General features: G+C 44.3%; 2 protein-coding genes across 5 annotated transcripts; one reads left to right on the forward strand and one right to left on the reverse strand.

Annotated features, from left to right (window-relative positions):
* Nucleotides 1-401: 401 nt before the first annotated feature.
* On the reverse strand, nt 402-16,888 carry LOC147006784 (uncharacterized). 3 transcript variants are annotated; one of them, XM_085867889.1, is made up of 7 exons: nt 16,575-16,888; nt 3,034-4,060; nt 2,618-2,875; nt 2,038-2,217; nt 1,618-1,730; nt 1,414-1,492; nt 402-1,288 (listed from the first exon to the last, which is right to left on the reverse strand). In XM_085867889.1, the coding sequence occupies exons 4-7, from the start codon at nt 2,102-2,104 to the stop codon at nt 765-767; spliced, it is 783 nt and encodes a 260-aa protein (XP_085724015.1). In that variant the 5' UTR covers nt 2,105-2,217; nt 2,618-2,875; nt 3,034-4,060; nt 16,575-16,888; the 3' UTR covers nt 402-764. The 3 variants fall into 3 exon arrangements, with proteins under 3 accessions (XP_085724015.1, XP_085724013.1, XP_085724012.1); XM_085867887.1 differs by lacking the exon at nt 16,575-16,888 and having other exon boundaries at nt 2,038-2,234; nt 3,034-5,862; XM_085867886.1 differs by lacking the exon at nt 16,575-16,888 and having other exon boundaries at nt 2,618-5,862.
* Nucleotides 6,973-26,746, forward strand: LOC147006785 (putative RNA-binding protein 46). Of its 2 annotated transcripts, XM_085867884.1 has the most exons (8): nt 6,973-7,111; nt 17,437-17,621; nt 21,503-21,610; nt 21,712-21,886; nt 22,141-22,448; nt 23,071-23,478; nt 23,602-23,707; nt 26,016-26,746. In XM_085867884.1, exons 1-8 carry the CDS (start codon nt 6,991-6,993, stop codon nt 26,252-26,254), a joined length of 1,650 nt encoding a protein of 549 aa, XP_085724010.1. In that variant the 5' UTR covers nt 6,973-6,990; the 3' UTR covers nt 26,255-26,746. The 2 variants fall into 2 exon arrangements, with proteins under 2 accessions (XP_085724010.1, XP_085724011.1); XM_085867885.1 differs by lacking the exon at nt 6,973-7,111 and having other exon boundaries at nt 17,484-17,859.
* The last annotated feature ends 1,069 nt before the right edge of the window (nt 26,747-27,815 follow it).

The following is a 27,815-nucleotide window of genomic DNA, read 5'->3' on the forward strand; positions in this document are numbered from 1 at the left end:
GGGGCGGAGTTACGAGTGGGGGCGGAGCTACTAGTGGGGGCGGAGTTACGAGTGGGGGCGGAGTTACTAGTGGGGGCGGAGTTGCTCGCCTACAGACCTTGGATAAATGGGAATTATATATTCGGGGTTTGTCTTACAAGACCACCCTATAACCCACCCCTCCCCCACCCCACACATCCAGGGTCTTGACGACAACTTCACCCCCGACAACCTTGTCCAGCACGTGAAGTAACCGGAAGTGAAGTTGGATGTTTTCTTCGCTGCTTCCCGGAACAAGACTTTTTCATGGTTCGAATGCCATTCTGGATGGTGTTCGACACGAGTACCAAACCACCAGCGGAGAAGCGGTTTTGTAAAGTGTTTAACCGGACGGACGTGTCCGTAAGCATCACACAAAGCCGTTTTGAAGCACCACGTGTGATCTTTTAATGGAATCATACAAATTGAGCCACCAACGTACAAATAAGCAAGTTTAGTGACGTTCATTGGCAGTAATTGTCACTCCCAAACAATTCAATCCAGCATTGCGTTCACTGACAAGTTCGTGGAACCTGAGTGTGAACTCCACAAAACGATGTAACTTGAAAAGCGAAACATTGAGGATTGTTAACGGCACAGGAATCCGACAACGTCATCAGACAATGCAAGCACAGTCTGAACACAGCATCCACGAGGTATCCCAAGTACCACGTGATGAGGAATAAATATCTCAACAACCATTCCTTCTCTTTCAACAGTGAACTCACACAAGCAACAATTAACAACTACAGTAGTTTTCCATCACAGATTGAATAAAGTCCTTCCTCCGTCACAATGCATGAGCTCCACATTGCTGTTGCACCGAAAGACATCAAGACCACAAAGCCTTCATCATCAAGCTCGATGTCCGACTCGTCGGACGGCGTATCTAACATGGAACCGTAATCTCGGAACCACTTTTCGTCTGAACAAAACCCACAGCACAGGTTCCTCCTGCTGCCTCCAACGTTCTGACTTCTCGCCTCCGGCGGCATCACCGGTCTCATGAAGACGTAACCCGAGTTAGACGAGGCTCCGCGACTGTCCGAGCTTTTCCCTCGAGCCTTTTGAGTGTCTGTCGACTCGACGTGAACGGACGTTTCATCGTTCGCTGTGCTTCGAACATCGAGCGGTTTCTGCACCTCCGGTGCCATGACCGCTCTGGAGACGCCATCTGGGTGGTCGCTGGTCTTGGTAATCGAGGTCATGACCGGATGTATGGACGTTCTGCAGCCGAACTCCTCGAGAGAGTATTTCAAAGCCGCGGCAGCTTAAAAATAGGGAGTAAAAAAACGTTTTTCCAAAACGATCACATCACAGTGAAGTTTGAGAGATCAATGACCGGTTGAGACTGGGATCGTAAACAACCTCTTGGCAATGAACCTGCACACACACCTTCCATCTCGCCCTGCATCGTCAGAGTGGTGTTCAGCAACGTTTTCAGCAGGTCATCTGCAACTGCACTGCTTTCCATCTGAGTCAGACAACGAGGCAAACACAACAATGTTTTCCAAAATTGCGACAATAAATACAGCACAATTGAAGGAGAAAATGAAGATTTTCCTGATTTAATTCCGTTGAAGGAACAGATGGATCTACCTTGACACGCAGGGAGTTCTTTCCACCTTTCGAAGTCTTGCCCATCTTCATCACCAGGCAGCTACCACGGGTCTTGAAGGACTCTACGGTCGTCAAGTGAAGAGATATGGCACCTATGGGACAAAAGGGGAAGATCAGGAAGAACGAAAATGGGAAAAAGAAATGTGAGCTGAAGTTGGGAAACTTTTTTTCAAGTTTGGCCGACGGATGAGTTTGGCCTCCCAAACTGACGTATGAGGTCGTTACCCCCCCCCCAACCCCCACTCACTCCAAACCTAAAGGTGTTTCACAGTGACCTTTCTGGCACCGATTCAGGTGACAAAGAGCAATTTGCTGCTTCTGCACCAAAAGGTGACCTCGGGGCAGCGAGGAAGCTCAGGTGTCACACACTGAGGTCGTCAGCAAAGCCTGATGGCCTACCTTTCCAAAGGTTCCCAAGTGGAGTTCCCATTCGTACAAAATGCACCTCGTGCTGGCTCAGGAACATCTAGTACTTAGCCAGAGAGAGCAACGGCTCCGATCGCTTCATTCGCAGAGGTGTGCACTCCACGTTTAAGGGCCAAACATCGAGCATCTGCTCCCCATTAATGGGATCACTACCTGCGGACAACGTTCAACTTTGAACCACAAAAAGGTTTATGACAAACAATGGAGAATACACGTCTTTACAACTGAAAAATAGCAAAAAAAAGTCCAAAATTTTACCAGATTATAAATACCTCAACTACTGGGCCCCTTCCCACCTCTTCCTCAACTCATTATTCCTTCATCCTCTCCACTCATCACCTCCACCAAGCTCCTTCATCACTTGGCCCCCTCAGTACCCCTCCTCCATGCCCTCTCCTACCCCTTCACACTGTTCCCCCTCTACCATAACCCCCCTCTCCTACCCCTTCACACTGTTCCCCCTCTACCATAACCCCCCTCTCCTTCCCCCCGCTCTGCCACACATTATCACTCAGCTCCCTTTGACCACACATTCTAATTCCAGAAACAATACCTTTAACGAAAGGTCCCAACGTCCACATCCACACCTGGAACTCCACCACGGTTGACGCGCGCACTGTGAGAACACGTTCCGGAGTGGCGAGCACCAACTCCAACAGATTGTGCGAATCCAACCGTTGGACAAGCAGCTCGCAAGCATCGAGGGCGAGACTCCCACGAGGGGTTTCCTTTGGGTCGAGCCACTGGGTCCGGGTATCGAACCACTCCAGGAGAAGCTCCGCCTCGCGGGGACGTTCGTCAGTGCCAGGGTCTGTGCGGGAGGTACGCAGCACGAAGTACCGGCTATTTCCCGAATTCGTTTTCTTTAAGTAACTGCATAAATGAAGTTCCATGCCCCACGCCAGACTCATGGCGAATTATTCAGAATTTCACATCAAAACGCGCCCAAATCCCTTTATTTATATATACCTTGCACTTGACACCTGCACTCCATTGATACACTCCACAGGTGTGTCAGATGTCATTTGTGAAGGTGTTGATGTTTTCCTGGTTCCCTTCATGCTCGAGTAAGTCATCGAGCCACACAGCCCACGACCCCCAAGTGACGGCATACTCCATGGTATAATGGTAACACTGTTGTCTCAACTTCATTGATTAGTGGTTTGAATCTTCCCCGAATCTGTTTTTTTACCTCCACCACCGAATGTGGATCGAGGGTGTTTTCACCGCTAAAAATCTGATTGTTTTACTTACACCGATCGCCTCCAAGCTGGCTATCTCACCAGCCGGTTCGTGAAAGACTTGGGTCAAATTTCCCTTCCATTCACGGTTTCTCCGAGAAGGTTGTGTTGATGGTGTCCGTGATTACATGGATACTCTCATTCATCCTCCCTGCATTAAAACTGTTACAATCCAATTTGCGACCCACAAACAAATCGACTTACCAACAGGGTTCACGTAATGGCAACCCACCCAGCTTAACTCTTGAAAAGGAACTTCTTTGGCAGCACCGACGCCCCGTACCAGAGTTCGGTACATCAGAATCAATCATTTTAGCAAGAATATCGAAACCCATAAGTTGTCGTTCATGTCTCGTCATTCCTTCCTTCTCATCATCACCACTTCACCATTCATTCCACTCGATCCAATCGTGTTCTTCCCGTTAAATATCCGTCCGCAGAACGACCTTCTTCACCCCGTTGAGATGCCACATCATTTAGAAAGAGAAAACCACAACAAGGTTCAGTACAAGACGTTTGTCAACCGTTTATTTGTGATTGTCAAAGTTACCTCTTGATTTACCCATGTCCCCCGAGCCCTTGTCCCCCGAGCCCGTCCTCCCTCGAGCCCGTCCTCCGCCAAGCCATTACAATGTTCATTACAGACAGAGCCCAGAACTCTGTTCCTTACAGACAGAGTCCTTCACCATGTTCCTTTCAGAGACCATAACTATGTTCCTTGAAGATTCCGCAACAATGTTCCTTGCAGACAAAGCCTTGAAACAAAACAGCAAAACACACACAAACACACAATGGCTCGATATCACTGTGCTGGTAATTTCCTGGTGATTATAACAACATACTGTATGTTCAATGACAAATGAAAAACATCATTCCAAACATAAAACGAATCGTCAACTCTGATCAGGCAAATACTAACTCAGTGTTGAAACTTCACCGCCAAGAGCCAAACAACAACAAACAATCGTTAAACATTTCAAAATGTTACTTTATATCAAAGAGAGATCCTTTATTGTGACAAATGACACATTTGATCGTTAATTCAAGTTGGTGAAGGCTTGAACACAGGACTCTTGTTACAAGGCAGCCACTTTCCCAATAAGCCAACCCCAGGGTTGTATGTGTCATTAAATTGTTCTAATACTTGTTTGAGTTGATTTGGGGGATGATTTCGAATGGTTCTGTTCACGAAATATTTTCCTCCACCTGGATTAGTTGAGTCCAAATTAACGTTCAATTTCTTCTCCCAATAAATCGATTAATGTTGAATATATTTTTTAATTTTGGGTTACGTGCACGAGCCCAGAGACAAAGTAACTTCCTCAAATTGGAATTAACATCGTAGCTTCAGTTGTTATTGAGGGAGGTCGGGCTACAGTTTTACATTGTTTTGAGAGAGGAACAACGAGAAGAAGAAGAAGTACAAATTGGCGATTTTGTGATCTCTCATTGTGCTACTTTAGCGGTGTATTTTGGCCTCTTTTTAAGTCTTGATTGTGCAGAAAACGCTTGAGAATAAAAGTTATGGCATATAAATGCTTATGAGTTCACTGTGTGGCAGTTTATGAGTGTACATTGTGTCCACATTTGAATGGGCAGCCCTTTTTACCCCCTCTCTTTCCTCTACATGAAGCACCACGGTATTCCATGATACTTAAAATTGAAATAAAACAACGATTTTAAAGGTTGCAGAAAAAAGATTTGGAAGTTTACCGCCGTTGATGCAAAATCTGTTACGAACACGTTAAATTAGTTCATCGTACCTGTTGTTTGTATCCTTTATGAAATCATCATGAAAATAAGTTTCCTGTTTGGAATGATTTTCAATTCGTTTCACTACCAGACAGGCAGACAGAGGAGAAACATCATCTCACTCCTCTGCCGTTTTATCGAACCTTGGCTCTCAACTTGTCCGGACCGCACATGTACACAAACTCGTCTTTCTATTCACATTCCGATTCATGTTCAAAATATAACATTCCATTTGAAGAAGCTGTTCCTCGATCATCAACTGAAGTTTGTGGACAGAAGGGCAAACAGACAGACACAAATGAACCAATTGCTTCATCTCGTTTTTCGGTTCGTGTGCACAGGGTAATGAAATGTAAACTCAGGAAGACTTCTGTGTTGAAGATGAGGTAAACATCCTCACTCTCACAATCTGTTGATCATTCAACAACTACTGGATTGATCCGGGGCTCAAATCCAAATGGATCAATGGGAACAGAGATGTTTATCTATCTATCTATCTATATATTACTAAAACTCTCATCTTGAATATATGTATGTATGTATGTATGTTTCTGAAATACAGCCAAAATGGTACACGATAGTGCAAACATTTTTGGCCCACCTTACTCACCATTCAGCTGCGTTGTGCAGAATCAAGTTTTGTTCGAATCGGGCAACGAAAAAAATTATTTAAAAAATCAATTCTCGATTCAGTCAAGTTCTCCGCGTTGTGTATCCGATGGTTCGATTGGATTGGGCGGGAACACGTTCTGGTCGGACACGAGGAGTTTATTCCAATAAAACTGAGGGGACAAACCAATGGAAGAGTTGTCTACAAACACGACGTGAGAGTGCCGGACACGAGTGACAAACCCTTTCATTAACACGAGGTATATATATATATATATATATATATATATATATATATATATATATATATATATATATATATATATATATATATATATATATATATATATATATATATATATATATATATATATATATATATATAAAGATGGTGGCCCCAACCCACACAAGCCAACCGCATGGGCCCACAATGCATCACTCGTTCATCGGTTCATGCTAATTACAGTAAAACCACAACATTCACGGTTGGGAATGGGTGGGGGGGGGGGGTTCGTTCTAAAAAATTCCCCGAATGTCGAATACACGAATGCCGGAGCATTGTTTCAATGGGAAGAGGGCACAGAGGGGTTCCAGGTGGTTCGTCATTCATGAGCTTATGAGATGGCACGTCGTCCGTCCGTCCGGAAACACTTACGACTTCTTCTCTGAAACTACACACACGACTCCGATGAAACTTGACTCCAACCTTCATCATCCATGATGTACCAAAGATTGTTTATGCCGTTAAATAATTCCAGGTTGAAGGGGGTCCATTCCAGGATTTCCCCCCAAAATAGGTATTTGCTTTCTTCTCACAAACGACGCACACAATTCTGATGAATCTTCACGACAACCTTCATCACCCTTGATGTACCAAAGTTTGTTCACAACATCAGAAAAATTGGGGTCTAAGGGGATGTAAGGGGGGTTTCCCCCCCCCCAAAAAAAAAATAGGTGTCTGCTTTCTTCTCTGAAACCGCACACACAGTTTCGATGAAACTTGACCACAACCTTGATCACCTGTGATGTACCAAGGTGTGTTTATGGCATAAATTAAAAATCCGTCGGTATTTACTTTCTTCTCTGTTATATATTTTGTGGGTCATCCATGCCTACCTGCGGTTCCTTGGTTATCTTGTCGAGCCGCCACCAGGTGAGTACCCAAGGGTATTGCCCCTATGTTTTTTTTGATCCGTTCTGCTTGAGCTCAAAGCTGGTTTTAATATTAGATGCATGATTTGTAAATACTTCCATGTGAATTACTAAAATGCAAAGAACATGCAAGAAACTTTTTTTTATAGGTATGGCTCAGTCTCCTCACCCGATGAGACCTCCAAAAATGACTTCAGATCAAATCAACACATATGCTTTGCTGGATCTCATGGAGAAAACCGGATACAACATAATCCAGGAAAAGGGAGAGCGGCGGTTTGGGCCCCCACCTGGTATGCATATCTATTCATTCAGTCGGAATTTATAAGTTATCACTCATTCATCACATTGACTAAGTTCTTCGGAAGAAAACATCAAAATTGTCCTTCAAGCTGTTCATAACATTCCATCAGTCTTGAACCAATTGTGACCATCGGAGAAAACTGCTCTTTTATACAGATATATTCTGCCAGACTGCTGATGAACTGAGACACAATGTCGATTGGATAGAAAAGAATGGTAATAACAGGGTTCGGTTCCAAACAGCTTTCTCCTCTCGATACTGAACAGGCTTTTTATTACAATACACGAGCAAAGATACCGGGGCATTGCCCAACGCCAGGCAATGCCTTGTCTCTCTTCCCACCCCTCCCCCTCCCTCCTCCCACCACATCCCCTCCCTCTGGACTCCCATCCCACCCCTTCCTCTCCCTCCTCCCACCTCCTCCCTTTCTCTCTCACCTCCACCTTGTCCATCCCTCATCCCACAAAGGACGCAACAGAACAAAAGGAACAGCAGAAAGAGATGGGGGAAACACCAATAACATGGCCGAGTGACAAAATCGAAGGAGAATTACAAACAAGGGATGTGAGTAAGATTGAGAGACAGGAGAGTTTGCAGGGGGTGGACAAGATGGATACTGAAGCAAACTCGAGGAAAAGAACATGGTTTTGGATTGGGGATGATCTGAGATGGTGGTGAACAGCTGTCTTGAAGACTTGGATGAAAGAATGGGATTTAAGAGAACTTATAGAAGTTGGTTCAACAGGTGGGAAAAGGAACCAAATAAATGGAGGTGAGCAGTGATTCTGGATTTTGAGAGATTCACCAGAAGGGTGTTGCAGGTGGACCACATGCACCCTGCAGAAACATGGGGAGGGGGGGATGCACTGGGATGGGAGACAAAGCACAGAGAGGGCTGTGTGTTAAAGACCAGAAAGGAGGCGGTAGAACGCAGAGAGACCACCGACCTGTCTGTGATGGTAAAGTGATAGGCCCATAGACTGAACTTCATCACGCGAGATTGCAGTGATCTTGAATTCCTTGGATTCCACGGTGTCAAGCTCAGCAAGGTGGGAGGCAGGCGTCGAGCCCAGAGGGGATGGCAGTGCTCCATCAAGCTCCAGATGAAGGCCTTGTTCAGGAGTGCCAAGGAAGAACTTTGCACAACGGAGGATGCCCATTCAGCGACTAGCTTTGGAAACCAATTTAGAGATGTGGTTTTCCCAAGAAAGTTCATGGCTGATCGTCAGACCGAAACGTTTAAGTGACTGAACTTCTTCAAGACGATTGTTAAGAAAGTAAATGTGGAGGGGTGATTGACAGACAGTCCTTTCATAGAGAGAGAGTGAGATCTGTGAGGATTGATGACACATTCCAAGTGTTTGACCAACTCATCAGCAAAGTGCAGTCATCAGAAAAGAGAAACAAGGAAATTACAAGGAAATGGAACACAGGTGGAGGCCATTCATCCCATCATGCCTGCGTGAACACCAGACTAATTTATCAACACGAGATCCAAGGAAGAAAACACAAAAAAATGTTTTTAATTAATGAAATAAATATTTTGTTTGCTTGATATGTTTATTTATTTATTTATTTATTTTGTCGGGTTTTTTTGTCCTTCCCCTCAAGGGAGGGGTCATGGGCTGGGTTAAAAACACACACTTATCAACACCCCCACCAACAGCACTCCGTACGCAATCACCCATCAATACTTAAACTACCTAAAAGTCTTATCAACATCCCCATACCCCTCCATCTCCATAACTTCCAGGTACCTATCTAATTCCAATTTAAACTTATCTACTTTTTCTGCTGCCACTCTCTCTCCAGGGAGGCCATTCCATGCATTAACTGCTCTCTGAGTGAAAGTGCCCTGCCTTACTACCGTCCAAACTCTCCTCTTCTTTACTCTCAGGCTATGGCCCTGAGTTCTATCACTGCCTACTGATACTCTGTTGAATAATTCATATGCACTTATTTTATCTAAACCCTTTATTATCCTAAACAGCTCTATCATATCTCCTCGTAACCACCTCCTTTCTCGTGAATAAAGCCCTGTCTCCTTCAGCCGCTCCTCATAGCTGATTCTCACTCGGCCCGGAATCAATCTCGTAGTCCTGCGCTGAACCCTCTATGGCATCTATGTCCTTCCAGAACTGTGGTGAGCCGAACCACACACAATATTGTAGATGTGGACCTCACTAAATTCCTGTAAAATGTTAACACCACCTCTTTTGATTTATCATTGCTGCCCCTCCGTATACAGCCTAAAACCCTATTTGCTTTACCTGTGGCTACCTGTCACTGTGCTGCCTGCTTACCTCCCGTATATATTACCACCCCCAGATCCTTCTCCTGTGTGACACACTCCAAAATTACCCCTTGTATCCTGCAATCTCTATTTTCATTGTTCTTTCCCATCCCCAACACCTTACACTTGCTCAGGTTAAATTACATCTGCCAATCTTTTGCCCAATCTCTGTAAGTATCAATACATTCCTGAATCTGATCACTTACCCCTCTGCTATCCACCTCACCTCCAAGCTTTGTGTCATCTGCACATTTGGAAAGCTTACTCTTTACCCCACTATCCAAATCATTCATGTAAATAATGAATCGTAATGGTCCGAGTACTGATCCCTGAGGTTCCCCACTACTTACATCCTCCCAGCAAGACATCGTCCCACGAACAGTCACTCTGCTTCCTACCATTAAACCAGTTTGCAATCCCATTAGCAACCTTACCAGCCACTCCACAAGCCCTCACTTTGGCGAACAACTTCCGATGTGGTACCTTATCAAATGCCTTTTTAAAGTCTCGTTATACGATATCCATTGTCATTCCCTCATCCACCCGATCAGACACTGCTTCATTGAACTCCAAAATATTTGTTAAACAGGAACTACCCTTGATAAGCCCTTGCTGACTTCCTTTAATTAGTTTGTATCTCTTTAAATAGTTCCTCATCTGGTCCTTAATTAATGTCTCCAACACCTTCCCCACAACTGAAGTCAAACTAACAGATCTATAGTTTCCCAATTCTTTTCTGGATCCTTTCTTGAATCATGGTTTTACATTTGCTACTCTCCAATCCTCCGGTACCTGTCCTGACTTCAGGGAACTATTGAAAATATCCATTAACATCTCGCTTACCTGCTCAGCCACCTCCATCAATACTCTCGGGTGCATATTATCTGGACCTGGAGTCTTATCTACTCCAAGATTACCGAGCTGTTCCTTTACTTCCTCCACTCCAACCTGGATCTTCTGTAAAAGCCCTTTCTCACCTCCTCGATAGATACTCTCAGCCATTGGCAATTCTCCTGACTGTTCTTGTGTGAAAGTTGAAGAGAAATACCTCTTTAATAAGCCTGTCATCTCACTTTCATCACTAACCGCTCTCCCAGTGCTCTTCCTCAATGGGCCTACACTGCTCCTAACCTGTTCTTTTCCCCTGATATACTTAAAGAAAGCCTTGTTATTATGTTAATATTCTTAGCCATGTCCTTCTCATACTCTCTTTTGGCTTGCCGAGTTATTTTCTTAACTCGTCTCTGTTTACTTCGATAGTGATATAAATCTAACTCCAGTCCTATTATTTTATGAAAGGTTTTATTATATAAAGATAACGAGGGTTTTCCAGAGATTCAGAGAAATCATCAATGAAGATAAGGAATCGGACGGGGCCCAGAACACTGCCTTGGAGTACTCCAGCCTTGACAGCGAGAGGAGATGGGAGGAATCTATTGAGTGCTGCACATTGGCTGCAAGAATAGAGGAAGTCAGTCAGCCAAGTGTGCACTTTGCCTTGGATGCCATAGTCAGAGAATTTTGGAGAGCAAGGTGGGGTCCAGACTGCATGGACATCTTAAGATATCTCCAGAGAGACGGCCCTGGTCTCGTGTCTGACATTGTTGGCCTCCATCCATTGTTGGGAGAGTAGAAGCAGCATGTTCAAGGCAGAGTGAACTGCTCTGAATCCGAATTGGTGATTTGAGATGAGGCTGTTGGAGAAAAGGATGGATTTCAAATCAACTGCAATAATGGATTGATTCCATGACATTTGTGATTATTGTAAGTAAGCTGATAGGTTTGTAGTTAAGGGGGTCCTTTTTTGCACTTTGTTTGCATAAGGCAGTGATGTTGGCAGATTTTCAAGCAGATGGAATAATACCTGGGGCAAATAACACAGGTCTGCGACCAGAAAATTGTTTCATATTTATTGGGTGAATTTGATCAATTTTTACCTACTGATTTCAAAAATGACAAAGATTATCCTATCACGTATAGTTTCTTCACAAAATCGGTCATTGCGTTTTACCAGTGTACCCAAGTTTGATTATTGTGTTTTACTATTTTATCCGAATGTAATATCCCCTTTCTCTAATCCCATTACTTTTTCTTTACAGATCTGTACATGATTGGAAACAATAATGGCTTCGAGAGGATGTGCAACGAGCCCGGCCAAATTTTGTAACATTTGTGGCGAGTTTATGACTAAGAAACGTCAGAGATACATTACTTACTTTGTTAAAAATCTTACTATGCCTACTTTGGTGTGAAATTAGGAGACCAAGATAAGACATGGGCTCCTCATAAGGTCTGCTCAATTTGTGTTGAAGAACTAAGACAATGGACAAAATGTACAAAGAAGTCTTTTCGTTTTGGGGTTCCAATGATATGGAGAGAGCCTAAAAATCACAGTGATGGCTGCCACTTTTGCTCATGTGAGGTACAAGGACACAATTCAAAGAGTGTGAAAAACATTGTTTATCCAAATCTCCCATTTGCATTGCGACCTGTTGCCCATGGACCAGATGTTCCAGTCCCATCACCACCAGGAAACCTTGAAGACATACACTTAAGTTCTGAGTCAGAAAGCAGCAATAGCAATGATGATGTAGACTTCAATAGTGGTAAAAGTGAAGAACCTCAACTATTCAACCAGTGTGAATTAAATGATCAAGTGAGGGACTTGGGACTTGCAAAGGTGTCAGCAGAGCTTTTAGGCTCCAGACTTAAATCCAAGAGTCTTTTAGCTCCTGGTGCATCATTCTCTTGGTATCTTCCCGAGAAAAAGTGTTTGTTCCGTATTTTGCTCAAGAAAATGATTTGGTTTATTGTACAGATCCATCAGGACTAATAGAAACGTTTGGCATAAGTTACAGCCCTGATGAATGGAGACTCTTTATTGACTCTTCAAAGAGAAGTCTTAAAGCAGTTCTTTTGCATAATGGTAATAAATATGCTTCCATCCCTGTTGGACACTCAGTGATCATGAAGGAGACACATGAAAATTTGGTGTAACTCTTAAACATGATTAAATACAAAGATCACGACTGGATGATTTGCGGTGACTTGAAGATAATTTGCATGTTACTTGGACAACAGTCAGGCTACACAAAGTTTCCTTGTTTCTTGTGTGAGTGGGATAGTAGAGCCAGGGACCTCCATTGGTCTCAAAAACAATGACCAAGTAGGGATACGCTTACACCAGGGACAAAGAACATCCTTCAAGAAAGCTTGGTGAATCCGAAAAGGGTTCTTTTGCCTCCTCCACATATAAAACTTGGCCTGATGAACAATTTGTAAAAGCTTTGCCACAGGATGCAGAAGGCTTCAAGTATTTGCGTAGTAAGTTTCCTGCTCTATCAGATGCCAAGGTTAAAGAGGGTGTATTTGTTGGACCAGATATAAGAAAACTCGTCAAGGATGAAAATTTTGTGAACTCTCTTCGTGATCCTGAAAAAGATGCATGGATTAGTTTGAAAGATGTGATGAAGAACTTCTTGGATAATTACAAGGATCCAAACTACAAAGACATCGTGGGAGGAATGCAAGAAAAGTTCGAGGCCTTAGGATGTAAAATGAGCCTTAAAGTTCATTTCCTACATGCCCATTTGGATTACTTTCCTGAAAATCTCGGGGATATGAGTGAAGAACAAGGGGAAAGGTTTCATCAAGATATGAAGGAGATGGAAAGAAGATATCAGGGAAGATGGAATGTCAGTATAATGGCCGACGACTGCTGGATGTTGCATCGTGAAAGTCCACCAAATGCTCACAAACGAAAAAGTTCCAGGTGTAGTTTTCAAGTGAGAAAGAAGAGATTTTGAGGTGCTGAAACTAAAAAATGATTGGAGCACTTGGAAGAATCTATTGTCTTACTTTGTAATTGCATTTGTGCCATTTCTCTTTGCTAAATAGAACACCAAATTTCTTATCCCGCCCCCTCCTGGATGGAGGGAGCGGGATATTGTAATCGTCCGGTTTGTTTGTCTGTTTGTTTGTCTCTTGGCTGATCTTCGAGCACCCTTATTCTGGACATTTCCATCTGTCTGTCTGTCCGCGAAACTTTGGTCAAGCCTCAGGGCTAAACCACTCAACCGATTCCAATGAAATTTGGGAGGTAGGACCAATATTTCTGGGAATCGTGTGCTTTCGAATATGGGACCCCGGGCCCCAGCAACGGCATAGCAACGGCCCTTTAAAGTGGTCGAAAAATCGAAGCTTAGAGTTCTGTGCGCAATCCATCTCGGTCCCTTCATGCCAATTTGCAGCCCTTACAAAAAATATTTGGAGGAGATAGGTTTTGGGCGAGTACATGTCAAACATTTCAGAAATGGTTAATTGCAAATATCTCCAAGAGAAAGAGTCTGATTTTGATGAAACTTGGGTGAAATGTGTACAATGTGGCTCGCATGTACACAAAAATGAATGGTTGCTATCCACACCTTCGTTGCTTAGCAACAGTTAAAATACTTTATCGTACATCGTACACTTATTGTGGACTGTACAAAAAAATCAATACCTCCGAAACTGGACCTCCGAGGGACCTGTTTTTTTTATGTGCCCAAGGAGAATGTCTTACAGCATCATATAAAAAAATAAAATCTTTCGCGAATAGATAAATGGAATTACCAGGGCTGCCATTTGTTAGAGTCTCTTTGGAAACATGCCTGAAATTTCACAAGGCGGGTTTCTGGGCGCAAACTAAGAGGGCTGTGATAATCATATTTATTGTGCTAAATTGATTGATAGCATGGACATGAATATCGGCTTGTCGTGTCGGCCAGCTTTCCATCGAGAGCGAGCAGCCATGTCGCCTTCCGGCTTGTTCTATTTGTCACTTATAATCCTACCCATTCCGAAAGTGAAAATGCATATTTGTGAAGATCGGTAGGGTTCGAAGTTTTGGGGGTCATGGCCATCGGTCAAAATTACAAATTTTCCATTAAAACTAAAACATGGTTACGAAAATACAACTTTACGGGAAAACGGCTGGATCAAACATTGTCAAATTGTATCCACTGGTGGGTAATGAACCTCTGACGACCCCATTAACTTTTGGGTCCAATTAGGTCAAAGGTCAAGGTCAGGTCACGAAAAGGTCAAAATCTTTTTCGCTCATAACTTCGTCCAAAATGGTTTAATTGACTTTAAACTAAAACTAAAATATTCCTTATTCTATTCCTTATAATCAACATTCAGGTTAAGGATGTATCAGATTAAAATTTGATCCCCAAAATAACTTTATGCCTTAAATGGGCGGGATTTGTTGTGCCTGGCACCACTTGTTTATATTAGTTTCATTTTGTCTTACCATATGGGAATTTACCTAAAATTCTTGCATATTTCATCATCGATTTGTAAGAAAACCTGACGTGATGGAGAAAAACTGTTTTGATATTTCGAATTAGCACCCCAAAAATATATAGAGTAACATAAAATTATCCAAACAATTTTTTTTAAGTTCCATTTTGCAGACCTGTGTTATAATCGGTTGGAACGGGCAGAGAGAAGATGTGAAAGAGAAGCTTGGTATGTTTTTAGGAGACGTGAACTGATGCCGTCCGGTCCAGTTGCAGAATCAGAGTCGAAGGTTGCCAGAAACTTATCCATCTTCTCAGGTGAAAAAGACAGAGTCCAGGAGCAGTTGGGTATGACAGTTGGAGCAATTGGGTGTGGGGTGGGTACAGACACCAAGGCGTTGGGGACACAGGATTTGCACAGGATTTGGAAGCAAACACATTATTGAGGCATTCGGCCTTCTGACGAGTGGTCGGCTGTGGTGCCTTTTGAAGAGAGAGAAGAGGGGCAGCATACTCCAGAGACAGACCTAACAAGGTGCCACAAGGTTTTAGAGGAGGAAAACCAGTTTGAAAGTTCAATCTTAAGGTTGGACAGATGTTTTCTGGCTCTCCTGAGAGTTGACACGCGCTCCTTGGGGCTTGTGGAAAGCACTGACATTGCCTTAGGTCGGGTTTTCCTTCCAGAAAGAGAAAGCTAGTTGTTTAAAAGCAACTGCCTCACCATATGATTCAGTGTAATATCGGTGGAAAAGGGTGGGGGGGGGGCTTGCTGAAGGCGAGATTGGATGGATTTGTGCAAAAGAGAGAGCAGGTTTCTGTGGAAGAATTCCAAGGCTGAGTTCATATCAGGGGTGGCAGATATAGGAGACCAATCCTGAAGTGAGATGGCTGCTTGCAGTCCCTGCCAGTTTCCCTGAGTGAACTGCCAGACTCACCGGCACGAAGGTGGATCTCCGAGAATATCCAGAGAGAGAGGTTTACTCTCACAAGCAGATGATCAGATGAACAAATTGGAGTACATGAAGACCACGAGACATTTTAATGAAAGTTTGTGATCACTAAGTCCAAAGGCGAGGATTTGCCAATGGTAGAAATCCGGGTTGGAAAGCTCACAGATCGAGTCGTCTCATGGAGTGGAGTCCCTTTGCTCAAGTTCCATAGCTGGTCAGAGAGGTTTCAACACCGAGTCAATTATGGTGACAATTTGTATCACCACATATGAGGAAGCGAGAGTTGGGATGAGTGGTTAAAAGTTAGTCCATGTTGTCTGAGAGAGGTTTGGAGGACGGTACAACACACAAATAAACAGGAGGTTGGAATGGAAGCGAAAACACAGCCAAAAACAAAAATCCATTTTGTCACGGTCACACTATAAATACCACCCAGAGAAAAACACCGCCGACACATGTCCGGAGATAAAACAGCCTGGAGACAAACACTGCCCGGACACGTCTGGAGGCAAGCCGTCCGGAGACAAACACTGCCCGGACACGTCCAGAGACAAACTCCAGTCCGCACATAAACAATGCCCGGGCACGTTTGGAGACAAACACCACCCGGACGTTTCCGGAGCTAAGCTGTCTGGAGACAAACAACGTTCGGACATGTCCGGAGACAAACTCCCGGAGATAAACACCACCCGGACGTCTCCGGAGACAAACTCCTTTCTGGATGGAAACACCGTCCTCACACATTCGGACACAAACACCGTCCGTGCGCATCCGGAGTCAAGCTGCCTGGAGACAAATACAGCTTGGACACATCCGGAGACAAACTCCCTATTGACATAAACACCGCCCTCCACTCCATCACAGCTCCCTCCAAGGACCGATTTCCTTTGATCTGCGATGTACTCGCGACCTGAGGCCCGACCTCACCAAACGAAATGGGTACTCGCTCATCCCTCCCCTCCTCGAGTGCGGAACGGGGCTTAAACCCCGTTATGAGGTCTCAGGTAAACGAACCACCCAACATTCCGTTCTCTCGTCCCCATTCCCCTTATTTGAGGGTTCGTCGCGATCAGGGGCCAGACAGAGGAAGGTGATACACAAAACATTTCGGATTGTCCGCAAAATGGCGGAAGACGTGAGTGACGAGGATCACGTGGTGCCAAAACAGCGGGCGAGTCACAAAAACCGGACTGGACATATCCGGAGACAAACTCCCATCCGGACATAACCACCATCCGGATATGACCAGAGAGAGAGAGGGGGAGGGGAGAGTGAGAGAGGTGTGGGAGGAGGGTGCTGCACTGTATTGGGAGGTGGAAGAGCAAGGATGGGACAAAGAGAGAGAGAGAGGGGTGGGGGTAGGGGAGTTAGCAGAGAGAATATGTGATGCTTTTTGAACACACACACACACACACACACACACACACACACACACACACACACACACACACACACACACACACACACACACACACACACACACACACACACACACACACACACACAAACATATGCACAGACACACACATTGACATTTATAAGTATAGATGGGGAAATTCGTTTTAATTTACACGTTTTTCAATTATATGACAATCTTCAAGAACACAGCTTTTGTGTAAATTGAGAGGTTGCTGTATCTGTACATGGAAGCTGAATCTAAAACTGCCACTCGTTATTCTCAAGATCTCGAGCCGTTCATCAGAATGGCTGATGTTTAATTATGTGTGTTGGTACAACGGAAATGTTATTTCGAGTGTTTTTTTTAATGACCAAGCCTTTATTTCGTTAGACTGGATTGGTCCTCCACCTCCACGGGACTGTGAGGTCTTCGTCAAGAAGATCCCTCGTGATGCATTTGAGGATGAACTTGTGCCGGTATTTGGAAGTATCGGTCAGATATACGAGCTTCGACTCATGATGCAGTTCAGTGGGGAGAACCGTGGCTTCGGTGTTGTGACGTACACAAATCGGAAGGTTGGTACATGGTGAGAAATGGAGTGAAAAACTCTGTTGAAGATGAAAACTATTTTTAAAGACCAAATACATTAATATCCTTCATTTAATATTCGGAGTTATTTTAAAGATGAATTTATGAATGGCATTTCGGAATTCCTATTCTGAGTCCAAAAGCCTGTTTGTGGAAACCCAGCTTTTGTTTTTCGACACATTTTTTTATCAAGCAAGTGCTCGCAAGCAACCAAGACCTGTTCAAGTAAGTACGACCTGTTTGGCTTTCCTGTCTGACCACAAAGCTCATTATGCTGTGATATGCGGTTCAAATCTCAGATGCTTTGTTGATTTGTCCATCAAAATAATAACATGCTTTTTTCGTCTACTCGTCCATCCGTCTGTGTCTAACATTCCGTTCCACCCATTGGTTGGACAGCTTGCCTGACTCCACTCCCAATTTCAACCTGATGACAAATCATATGGCCACCATGTTGATGCTTACCGTTTTACGAAGCCAAATATATTGTCACAGATATGGTGTTTGAGGCTCACCACGAAGGGAAGCACCCGGGTCCCTCGCAAACGCCCGGTACTTAGGCCATCGAGCACGGATAACTCATGCGCTGGCTGGTTGCTAATCAACCACAAGCGCCGATTGGTATCACCAATCCTGGCAGGGTTCACACAACTTGGCGTGTTGCCGTTTCCAGTGGAGTGGCAGAATCAAGGGGGATCTCGTGCCCTCGATGCGTACCTGAGTTGACTTACTGTATCAGATGCAGCCGAACGGAGCTGCCAAGTATGCACCGGCTGACAAGAGCAAATTAGTGGGGTAAAACTTCCCAGCTAACGATACATGTGGACCATGCTCGACCAATTGGGAAACGACACCCCCAGCTGGGAACATTTATACAAGCAAGTTTATGACGACAAGTGAAGCAACAGAAATGCAAATATTTACAAAATAACAAGATAGACAAGGCTGAACTATACTGATATAACTAACTTACAAACTTAGCTTCCATGATTAACAAGCGCCATCAGAAACATACACTGTGGAAAGTTAAAGAGCAAGAAAGAGAAAGTTTTAGGTGGTTAGCAACCTCTTTGTTACCAGGCGCGGTCGAAGGACCAACGCAACCCAGTCGCTGAGGAGGGGGGAAGGAGGGAAGAAAACTGAGGGTATTTAATGGTGCATGGTCGGAGGAGGTGTGATGAGGGTTGCAGTGGGATGAGGTGTGATGAGGGTTGCAGAAAATTAAAATGTAAAGAAGTGCATTTCTGTGGGGTCACTCTGAAAAGAATGGGTGTTCTGGACTTGCCCTCGCTGATCGCTCTGATGCATCCACAGCAGACGAGAGGGAAAACAAGAGACAGAACATGTGAGAAGATGGCTCTTACGTGAAAGACTATCTGTGCGTGTGAATGTTTTATCGGCTTGGCCCTAATAAATGTGCCAGTGATCCACCCAATGATCGGGTTGCTTTTATATAACTTACAAATTACAATGTTATTATTTATAAACTTCATTTTGTGCACTTAAATTTTGAAATCACAGTGCAGGAGTATCTGAGTACCAGTTATGTGAACTCCTGGTCCGAGCGTTGAGGTTCAAGTATGGCTAAGGTCTGAGGTGATGTGGCATTGGAGAATGGCATGAAGTTTGAATGAGGTTTTGGTGGCATCTGCTAATAAGCTGTTTGCGTGTATGCACGAGATAAAAGATGGGGATAAAGACATATCTGAAGGCCCACGCAACGCATATGATCCATAAACCCACGAGACATAAGGGAAGGGCTATCTAAAACAAATACTAATGAAATAACTGTCTCGGGACCGCGATATGTTGCGTGTCATTGCCTCGGAGGGAGTGTCAGCTTCGCAGAACCGCAACAATATGTTTGATGCTGTCATATTCACAATTGCCATGACCTCACTATAAGTTTTCCCTTCAGTGTAAAACGACTCAAGTGACGGTTGAAATGATGCCAATAGGCGTCATAGGCCTTGTGAAGGTAGGCCTCAGTGATGCTGGCAGCGGTCTGTTGCCTTACACTCCCCCCAAATAACGACGTGGAATTCTCTTAAGCAGGGCATAACCCCACGTCATATGTTTTCCTCATATCTCACAGGATTGTGAGTTGGACAGGCGACAAGTCATTGAAATCATCAACAAGGTCCTGGAATCCAGAATCGCATTGGACATCAGATTTCTGACCATCAGCTCAGATTCAGACCAGGTCTCTCGACCTTGGGCATGCTGCTTCTGCTCTCCCAACAATGGTTGGAGTCCCTCAATGTCAGACTGAGATCAGGGCCGTCACTATAGACATATCTCAAGCATTCGATACAGTCTGGCACCCAGTCCTGCTCTCCCAAACTCTTAGCCAATGAGATGCAAGGCCAACTCCACACATGGTTTCCTGACTTCCTCCATTCAGGTTGCCAACTTGTGGCTCTCAACTGGATCCCCCTGTCAAGGCTGGAGGTCCACAATGCAGTGTTCTGGGCCCTGTCCTATTCCTAATCTTCATCAATCATCTCTCAGACTCTCAAAAAAAATCCTCCTTATCTTTTTCCTGATGACTCCACACTCCTGATGGCAGCAGCTGTTTCCTTCTTTGCAAACCATGATAGAATAGGAACACTTGGAATATGTCTATCAATTCTGAGAAATCCCACACACTCACTGCCTCTCTCCGAAAGGACGTCTGGCAAACACTCCCGTCTACTTTCTTTCACAATTTTTTGGAAGAAGTTCAGTCACTCAAACTTTTGGGTCTCACAATGATCTTCCTTGGGCAAACCACACTCCTAAATTAGCCTCCGAAGCCAGTCGCCGACTGGGCATCCTCTGTCGTGCATAGTCCTTCCTTGGCACACCTGAACTCTAATCCACCGACTGGTGCAAGGCCTTTTGAAGGAGTACTGCTCTCTTTTGGCTGGCGCCCCTGCCTCACACGTTGCTGAGCTTGATGCTGCGGAAATGGAATCCTCCAAGATCATTGGAACCTCCTGTGATGAAGCTGAGTCGATGGGCCTTTCACTTTCAAATCAGAAACAGGTGGTGGTCTCTCTGTCTTCTACCACCTCCTTTCTGGTCTTTCACACTCTGCTCTTTCTACGCTTTGTCCCTCCTCCCCCAGGTTTCTGCAGGATGCACAAGGTCTACCTACAGTCCCTCCTGGTGAAACTCCCAAAATCCAGAATCACTGCTTACCTCCCTCCACTCATTCGTTCCTCTTTTCTCCTGACTGTGGAATAAATTTCCACATTCTCCTCAATCTCATTTGTTTCTCCAGGTTTTCAATACAGCAATTCACCACCACCTCAGATCATCCCATACCTAAAACGATGATCTTCTCTACCGCCATTAACTCTCCTCAAGCCCACCTCTTTCCAACTTTCCTGTTTTCCTCCCTGATAGTTTGCTTCAGTATTCATGTTGTCCACCCCATGTCCTCCCCTCATTCTAATTCTTCCTCACATCCCTCATCTTCGAAGTGTCTCTCCATTTTCTCCCTCAACCCTGCCGTTGTGTGTTTCCCCCTCTTCTTCTATTGTACTTTTGTTCTGTTGCGTCCTGATCCGCTCTCTGTTCTAGCTCATTGAACGAGCCTCGACTCTTTCCAGTATATATCTTTAAAAAAAAAACATTCACTCATCGACTTGCAGGTGAGTTCCTGTCACGTGATTTCATGTTTGCTATTTATTGCTGAGATTGAGTTGGTTGTTTACCCTTCACAGTCCTTTCAATGTGTCCTATTAAAGCCTTCTTGTCGTATTGATTGTTATCAATATTATTTTTTTAACTGTTAATGCAGTTGACTGTCATTTTTATCTTCAACTGATCAAAGATTTATCATGAGCCAACGTTTATCCTTGTGGCATGTCCAATTTCACAGGATTCCAAGGCTGCCATTAATCTGCTCAACCACTATGAACTGAGACCGGGCCGCCCACTCGGTGTTTGTATCAACAACTGCCGTCTTTTCATCGGAGGACTACCCCGGGTGCGTTAACCCACAAAACCACTGAACCGTTTGTTTGATGGGTTGTTGTACGTTTCACTCTCCAAAATCACTTCAATGCTCATTTCCGCCTCACTCTGCAGGATAAAAGTCAAGAGGAAATTCTAGAGGAGTTAAAGAAGGTGACAAGTGGCGTAAAAAATGCGATTGTTTGTCCAGGCGTGGGGATGATACCTGCGAATCGCAACCGTGACTTTGCTTTTGTGCGGTACGATTCCCACCGATCAGCACTCTTGGCACGCAGAAAGTTACAGCCTGGTGTGTGGAACTTCTCTTGAAGCTGTTGTCTCCATCACATGAGGTTTAAAAGTGTTGAGTAATATGAGGTTTTAACTTTTGTTTTTTAAGATACAACATGGAGAGAAATTTCTTAGCCCAGACAGGTGCTCCTCTCTATTTAGATTTCTTGACCCAAGGTTTTACAATTCTTGACACTGTCAGTTATATTATTTATTAGCGATAATTGTTTCACTGTTTTAAGTGACACCTTACTTTTCTCCTTCCCCAAAAAGGATCCTTTTATCTCTGGGGGCGACCAATACAGGTCGACTGGGCCAGCCCAGAGAGGGAGGTTCACCCAGTGGTGTCTGATGTGCGAACCTTAAATGTGAAGAACTTGTCACCTGCAACGTCGGAGCAAGCGCTTCGCTCAGCGTTCGAGAGAGCTCTTCTCAATGGGGCAGGAGGTGATCGCACACATGCCGGGGCAATCGGCAAGATCACAAAGATCGGCAACCTTGCAGTCGTGGACTTCAAACGACGAGAGGATGCTCTGCGGGCACAAAACTCACTCCATGGTGCATGGCTTGACGGAGTACAGGTAGGCCGTTCGTTCCCTGGAACAAGACAACTGTCATGATATGCACAGGTGCTTGTCCATGAAGTTCATTTCCTTATTGTTTGTGCAGGTATTGTTTGTTTTTGAAGGTGTGTGTACCGGGGTCCGACAGTACTCTCCAACAATGAACATAAGTAAATAACCATTCTTTTATGGGAACTCCTGAAAGAGGAGAAACATTTTTTTCTTTCTCAAAAACTCTGAGACTGTTTTTTATTACTTTTCTTACTTTTCTATTCATGCAGTTCTTTTATTTCAGGCTTGGCCTCGATGAGGACTATTCAGTCCGTGCCTGTAGCCAGCACTGCAACATAAAAAATACAATTATTACAGATACGATTTCAAATGAGTGCTTTGGTGGTGGAGTGAATAAAGCCTTGTTGCATTACCCTTACTTGCTGTGGATTTGATTCCCGGAAGTGAGCTCTGGATTGCTGTGGAAGTGACGATCAGTGTCATGGTTTGTGGAAATAGTTGAGTGGCCCATTCTGAATTCACAAAGCCGAGTTGTTCCTGGATGCTCTCAGACAATTCTGACTGAATATGGCCACTCCAGTGACATTAAGCAAATTTGATTTGGTTTTGTTGTGGTGTGGAATTCCAGGTGGAAGTGAGTTTGGCCAGACCTGCATTCTCCCAACATGCAGCTGCTGGTGGTGGAGTTATGAACAATCGTGACGCACACAGGGAACCTGGGGAACCTCAAACACATTCCAGAATGGTGGACCACGGGATGCCTCGTCCTTTAATGAACCAGTCACAAGCAAGACTGGACAGTGTAAGCGGTGCTCCTGGAGCTACACGGCGCGTGGGTGCGGATTTTGGTGAAGCATTCTGGCGTAACCCGAATGCCGAAGAGACGGCTTTGTCACATCAAGAAATCGACTTGGCAGGCGCACGTACGGCCATAGTGCGCTTGGAGCTGTGGTGTGCTCGTCGTGGTTTCCCTCCTCCCTCATACTCACCTTTTAGCTCACCAGGTTCTACCGGACAGCAGCTCTACGGATACATGGTGAGGCTGCCAAATATTTCTGCTCAACATTGCATTATACTTGTTACTCAGTGATTTACCACTTTGTGCAGTGTTTGAGCTCCTTTTCAACAACAGACCCCTCACTGGTTTTGCTTTTCGCAGGTATACATGAATGGCTTCCCTGGAGGAATTTTCGCTCCAGATGAGGTTTGCTCAGTGCTTGATGGAGCGAAAGAACTTGCCGCACAGAACGTTTTAAACAAACTTGGTAATATCAAGTAAAATACTCATTCAAATGTTTGCCATTTGTATAAAAGAAATTGAGTTTTCCTTTGCTGTTGAAAACATCCCAGGCAAAAATTCCTTTCTGTCATAATTATCTGCAGACTAATGCAGTATGACCTCTTACCAATTATAGTATATGAGAGTACTACTCTCATATACTATAATTCTATCTGTAGCATCTTTGCCTCTGATAGACCCATGGAAGAGCAAGTTGACAATAAAAAGGCAACATACTGGTCTTGGGAGCTCCAGTTAAACACAAAAAGCAAGTAAATCAACAAACAGGAAGAGAGAGGGGAAACAACAAGGTTTTATCATTATTGATGATTCATTATAAATGGGACAGGTTCTCATTCAGCCTTTGTTGGAGTACAATTTGTATTCTTACAAAGACATCTTTCATCAATGCAGAAATAACACTAAAGCGTTCTGAAGCTTTATCAAGCTAGAATACCAGACAGGAGCAAAATAGACAAGAAAAATAGCAATCAGAGATTGCAGACCCTCTCCAGGACTTGTTTTGTGTGGTGTTTGTGTACTGGTGTGTTACGTAATTAATCAGAGACAAATTGGAACTGCCACTTTATAACTTCTGGTAGTGATGACGGTACCAAGACGTCCTGCTTTGACACAATCCCGCTTTGATTGGACACCTGATCCTGACCCATGACGTTTTTTAAATTATTATTCAATTGAATTGGAATGGGATTTAGATGAAATTCAAATCAAATGGAAGACCAAATAGGTACAGTCCTGCATTGGAGTGATCAGAAGGAACCCAAACAAGAAACAAGCAAAGATGAAGTCATCAGGAGGAACATGGATAGGATTCACATTTCAGCTGCTGCTCCTCTATCCTCAAACCCACCCAGGCACAGCCAAGTGAGCCTTATTCATAAAAAATAGTACAAACATAAAATAAAAAAATAACCCAGATCAAAAAATGTAATAATTCTGGCTGCCAGACCATCAGCTGCCGATCAAGTTTAAATTTAAAACCTGTATTCCCCATCACCACCAGATCATCAATGTGAAGTTTCAAGTCGATTGATTAAGCGGTTGCAGAGAAAACTTCATTTAATTTTTTTTAATTCAATATGGCTGCCAAACCATGTGACTTTTCAATTATTCCTGAACAAACTTGTTCACCCAAGACTTGGGGAACATTTGTGTGAAGTCTCCCCTCGATCTGCCCAGCCGTTCTGGAGAAGAGGATTTTTAATAGGTTTTCAGGTGAATCCAATATGGCTGCTAAACCATGTGACTTATGATGTAATATGCGTAAACATTTTGTTCCTCATGGATAGGCGGCCATACGTGTAAAGTTTTGCCTCGATCTGTTCAGCCACTTTAGAAGATTTTTTTTCACAATATGGCTGCCGAATCACGTGACCGATGATCATCAAAAAATTTTTGGGATTATTTTATCCCGAGATGAAGGGGTAGAGCATCACCTGTTGTCAAGTGATTCTCGTCCTGTTTAAAGGGGAATTGCGTTCCTCAAAGCCCGTCCCTCGGTGTACTGCAGTGAGAGCGGAGGTTAGTGGGTTCTTGACAGAGGAGTCCCTGTGCAGGAAAACGAAAGTCCTCCTTTCGGTACCTGTGCGGGAGGACGAAAGTCCGAGTCTTCAGGTCCTTGGTGCTTCCAGTCTTGCTCTACGGATGTGAGACTTGGACTCTGACCTGAGAAAGAGACTTAATTCCTCTGGTACCAGGTCTCTTCGGAGAATCCTTGGCTATTGCTGGTCTGGCTTTGTGTCTAACGAGCGGTTGCTGAGAGAGACTCAAATGAGATTTGTTACTTGCATCGTCCGTGAGCATCAACTGCGGATGTATGGACATGTGGAGGAGGAAAATGGGCCGACCACGTGCCTCGTGGTTGCGGCAGGTTGATCGGCATCTCAAGGAGATGGGGATGAGCCAGTTATCTGCCTGGGGATGGCCAGACGGAGGTCCCTGGAGTACTGGCAGAAAGCGGACGCAGCGACACGCATGCTCAGGCGCATGGTCCCAAACCTGACCTGACCTGTGTTTGCGAAACGACGTGAAAAGGGGTGTCGTAGACCGGGGTAATGCTGTGTGTATATAGTATATATGTACATTTATGAGGTGTGTTGGGGGTATCCTGGTTTCTTTGAACCAGGCAGGTATCCTCTTTGGACATTGCAGATCAGTTGGGAAGCCTGGTGTGTCAAAAGCCTTGAATACCTTGACTTACATCAGTTTGTGACAATTTCTGTTCATGTTGTCCCGACCTAATACAATGATATCCCTGCACCCACTCCCTCCAGGAATAAATAACCAACAGAACATGACCTCAGCCCGAGCTCCGGCTTACCAGGCCATCCCCACGTATTCCGGTGCCTCAAACCGAGGGTACCCTCGTCGCTCTTTCTCTATTGCAATGTCTGGTGCAGACAACCCTGCGAGGTGCCGTCCTTGCTTCTGCGTGCCAGGCCAAGGTACATTCATGCCAAGACAGATGAGATTTTGTGTTTCTTGCACTTGTGCATCTCCTCGTTCAAACTGAAATTGCTTGTGTAATCACCAAGCAAATTCAGTTCTGTTAATGAATCAGCAGCTCTGGTCTGTCTCAATTAAAAAAAAAAAAATTGTTGTTTTGTTGTTCTTCATCTCAAGTTTAAAAACTGTTTAATTGAAAGTGTTATTTCACCATTTATATTATGCTCAACTTTAAATAACGAAGGAACGAATTCGTGTGTTTTTATTTTTTGCAAGTTTATATTTCATCTTTTGAATTGCCTGCGCGTGCGTTTAGCCTTGATTTTTGACACGAGACACAACCTGCTGCTGAACTCCCATATTTTCACTTTTCAAAATGTTTTGCCTTGATTGTGTTTCACATTGTTGTTATACATATTGTTACATGGTTTCATTTCAATTGTGCTCCACCACATTGTTTCATCACGTTCCGTGCTTGTAACCCATCCTTGAAGAGTTCACTTTTTTTAATTCAAGGAAATGAACTTGTTTCACATGAAATAAATCTCTATCTGTTGAAGTCCTCATATCACAGGTGTTTTTGAATACAGCTCAGATCAAATACATCTCAAATGATTTTAATCAAAGAGAACTTGATGGATAAACAAACTGCACATGTTTTGTTGGCTTGATGGAACTTTGCATGATAATAGGAAATACTTTTTGTAAAAACAAAAAAATCCCAAAAAACATTCTGCAGTATGCTGTGTTCTCAGCTTTTGCAATAAATTGTTCGTTGTTATGCTTTTCGTAATTCGCAGAATCCTTTTCAAAAGCAACACGGCCTCTGTGGAGCATTTCATTGTAACCTCCTGTATTCCCTTCGGAATGAGATTTGTTTATAACAAGCAATGTTATAAAGTGTTGAATATTAAATACCTGACCTGACCAGACATGTACAAATGAAGGGTTTAAATGAAGGCACCAAATGTATCTGAAGGCAGCGTGATTCATCAATGTGTGTTCCGTTAAACTGGACATCACATCTGCCAGAATCGTCCACTTCTGCTCCCTCTCTCCTCCCGTTCCCTTTCCTTCCTTCCACTCTCCCCCCCCCTTTCCAATCTTTCTCCACTCTCCCCCCCTTCTCTCTCTCTCTCTCTCTCTCTCTCTCTCTCTCTCTCTCTCTCTCTCTCTCTCTCTCTCTCTCTCTCTCTCTCTCTCTCACTCCCCTGCCCACCGCTCTGTCTTACTCTGTCTCTGAACGTATTTGGATGGTGGTTATCTCCACATGTGTCTGGAAAGTGGTTATTTCCAGATGGACCCTACCCTCACGCTGCCTTCCCTTGCCCTACCCTCACGCTGCCTTCCCTCCCCCAATTCTTCCTCTCCCCCCCCCCCCCCCCCCACTCCTCATCGCTTCCCCTCTTTTTCTCCTTCCCCCCCTTCGTATTCCTGTCGTCCGGATGGTGGTTATCTCCAGCCGTGTTCGGATGGTGGTGGTGTCTGGACGGACCCTCCCCTCACACTGCCTTACCTTGCCCTCCTCTCATGTTGGACAGTGGTAATGCCCTGATGGTGGTTATCTCTGGACATGTCCAGACGGTGGTTATCTCCGCACATATCCGGACTGTGGTTCTCTCCTGACG

This window comes from Eptatretus burgeri, unplaced genomic scaffold (genome assembly GCF_056783735.1).
Source record: "Eptatretus burgeri isolate ZD-2024b unplaced genomic scaffold, Ebu_testis_v1 Ebu_testis_scaffold_3154, whole genome shotgun sequence".
Classification (NCBI taxonomy): Eukaryota; Metazoa; Chordata; class Myxini; order Myxiniformes; family Myxinidae; genus Eptatretus; species Eptatretus burgeri.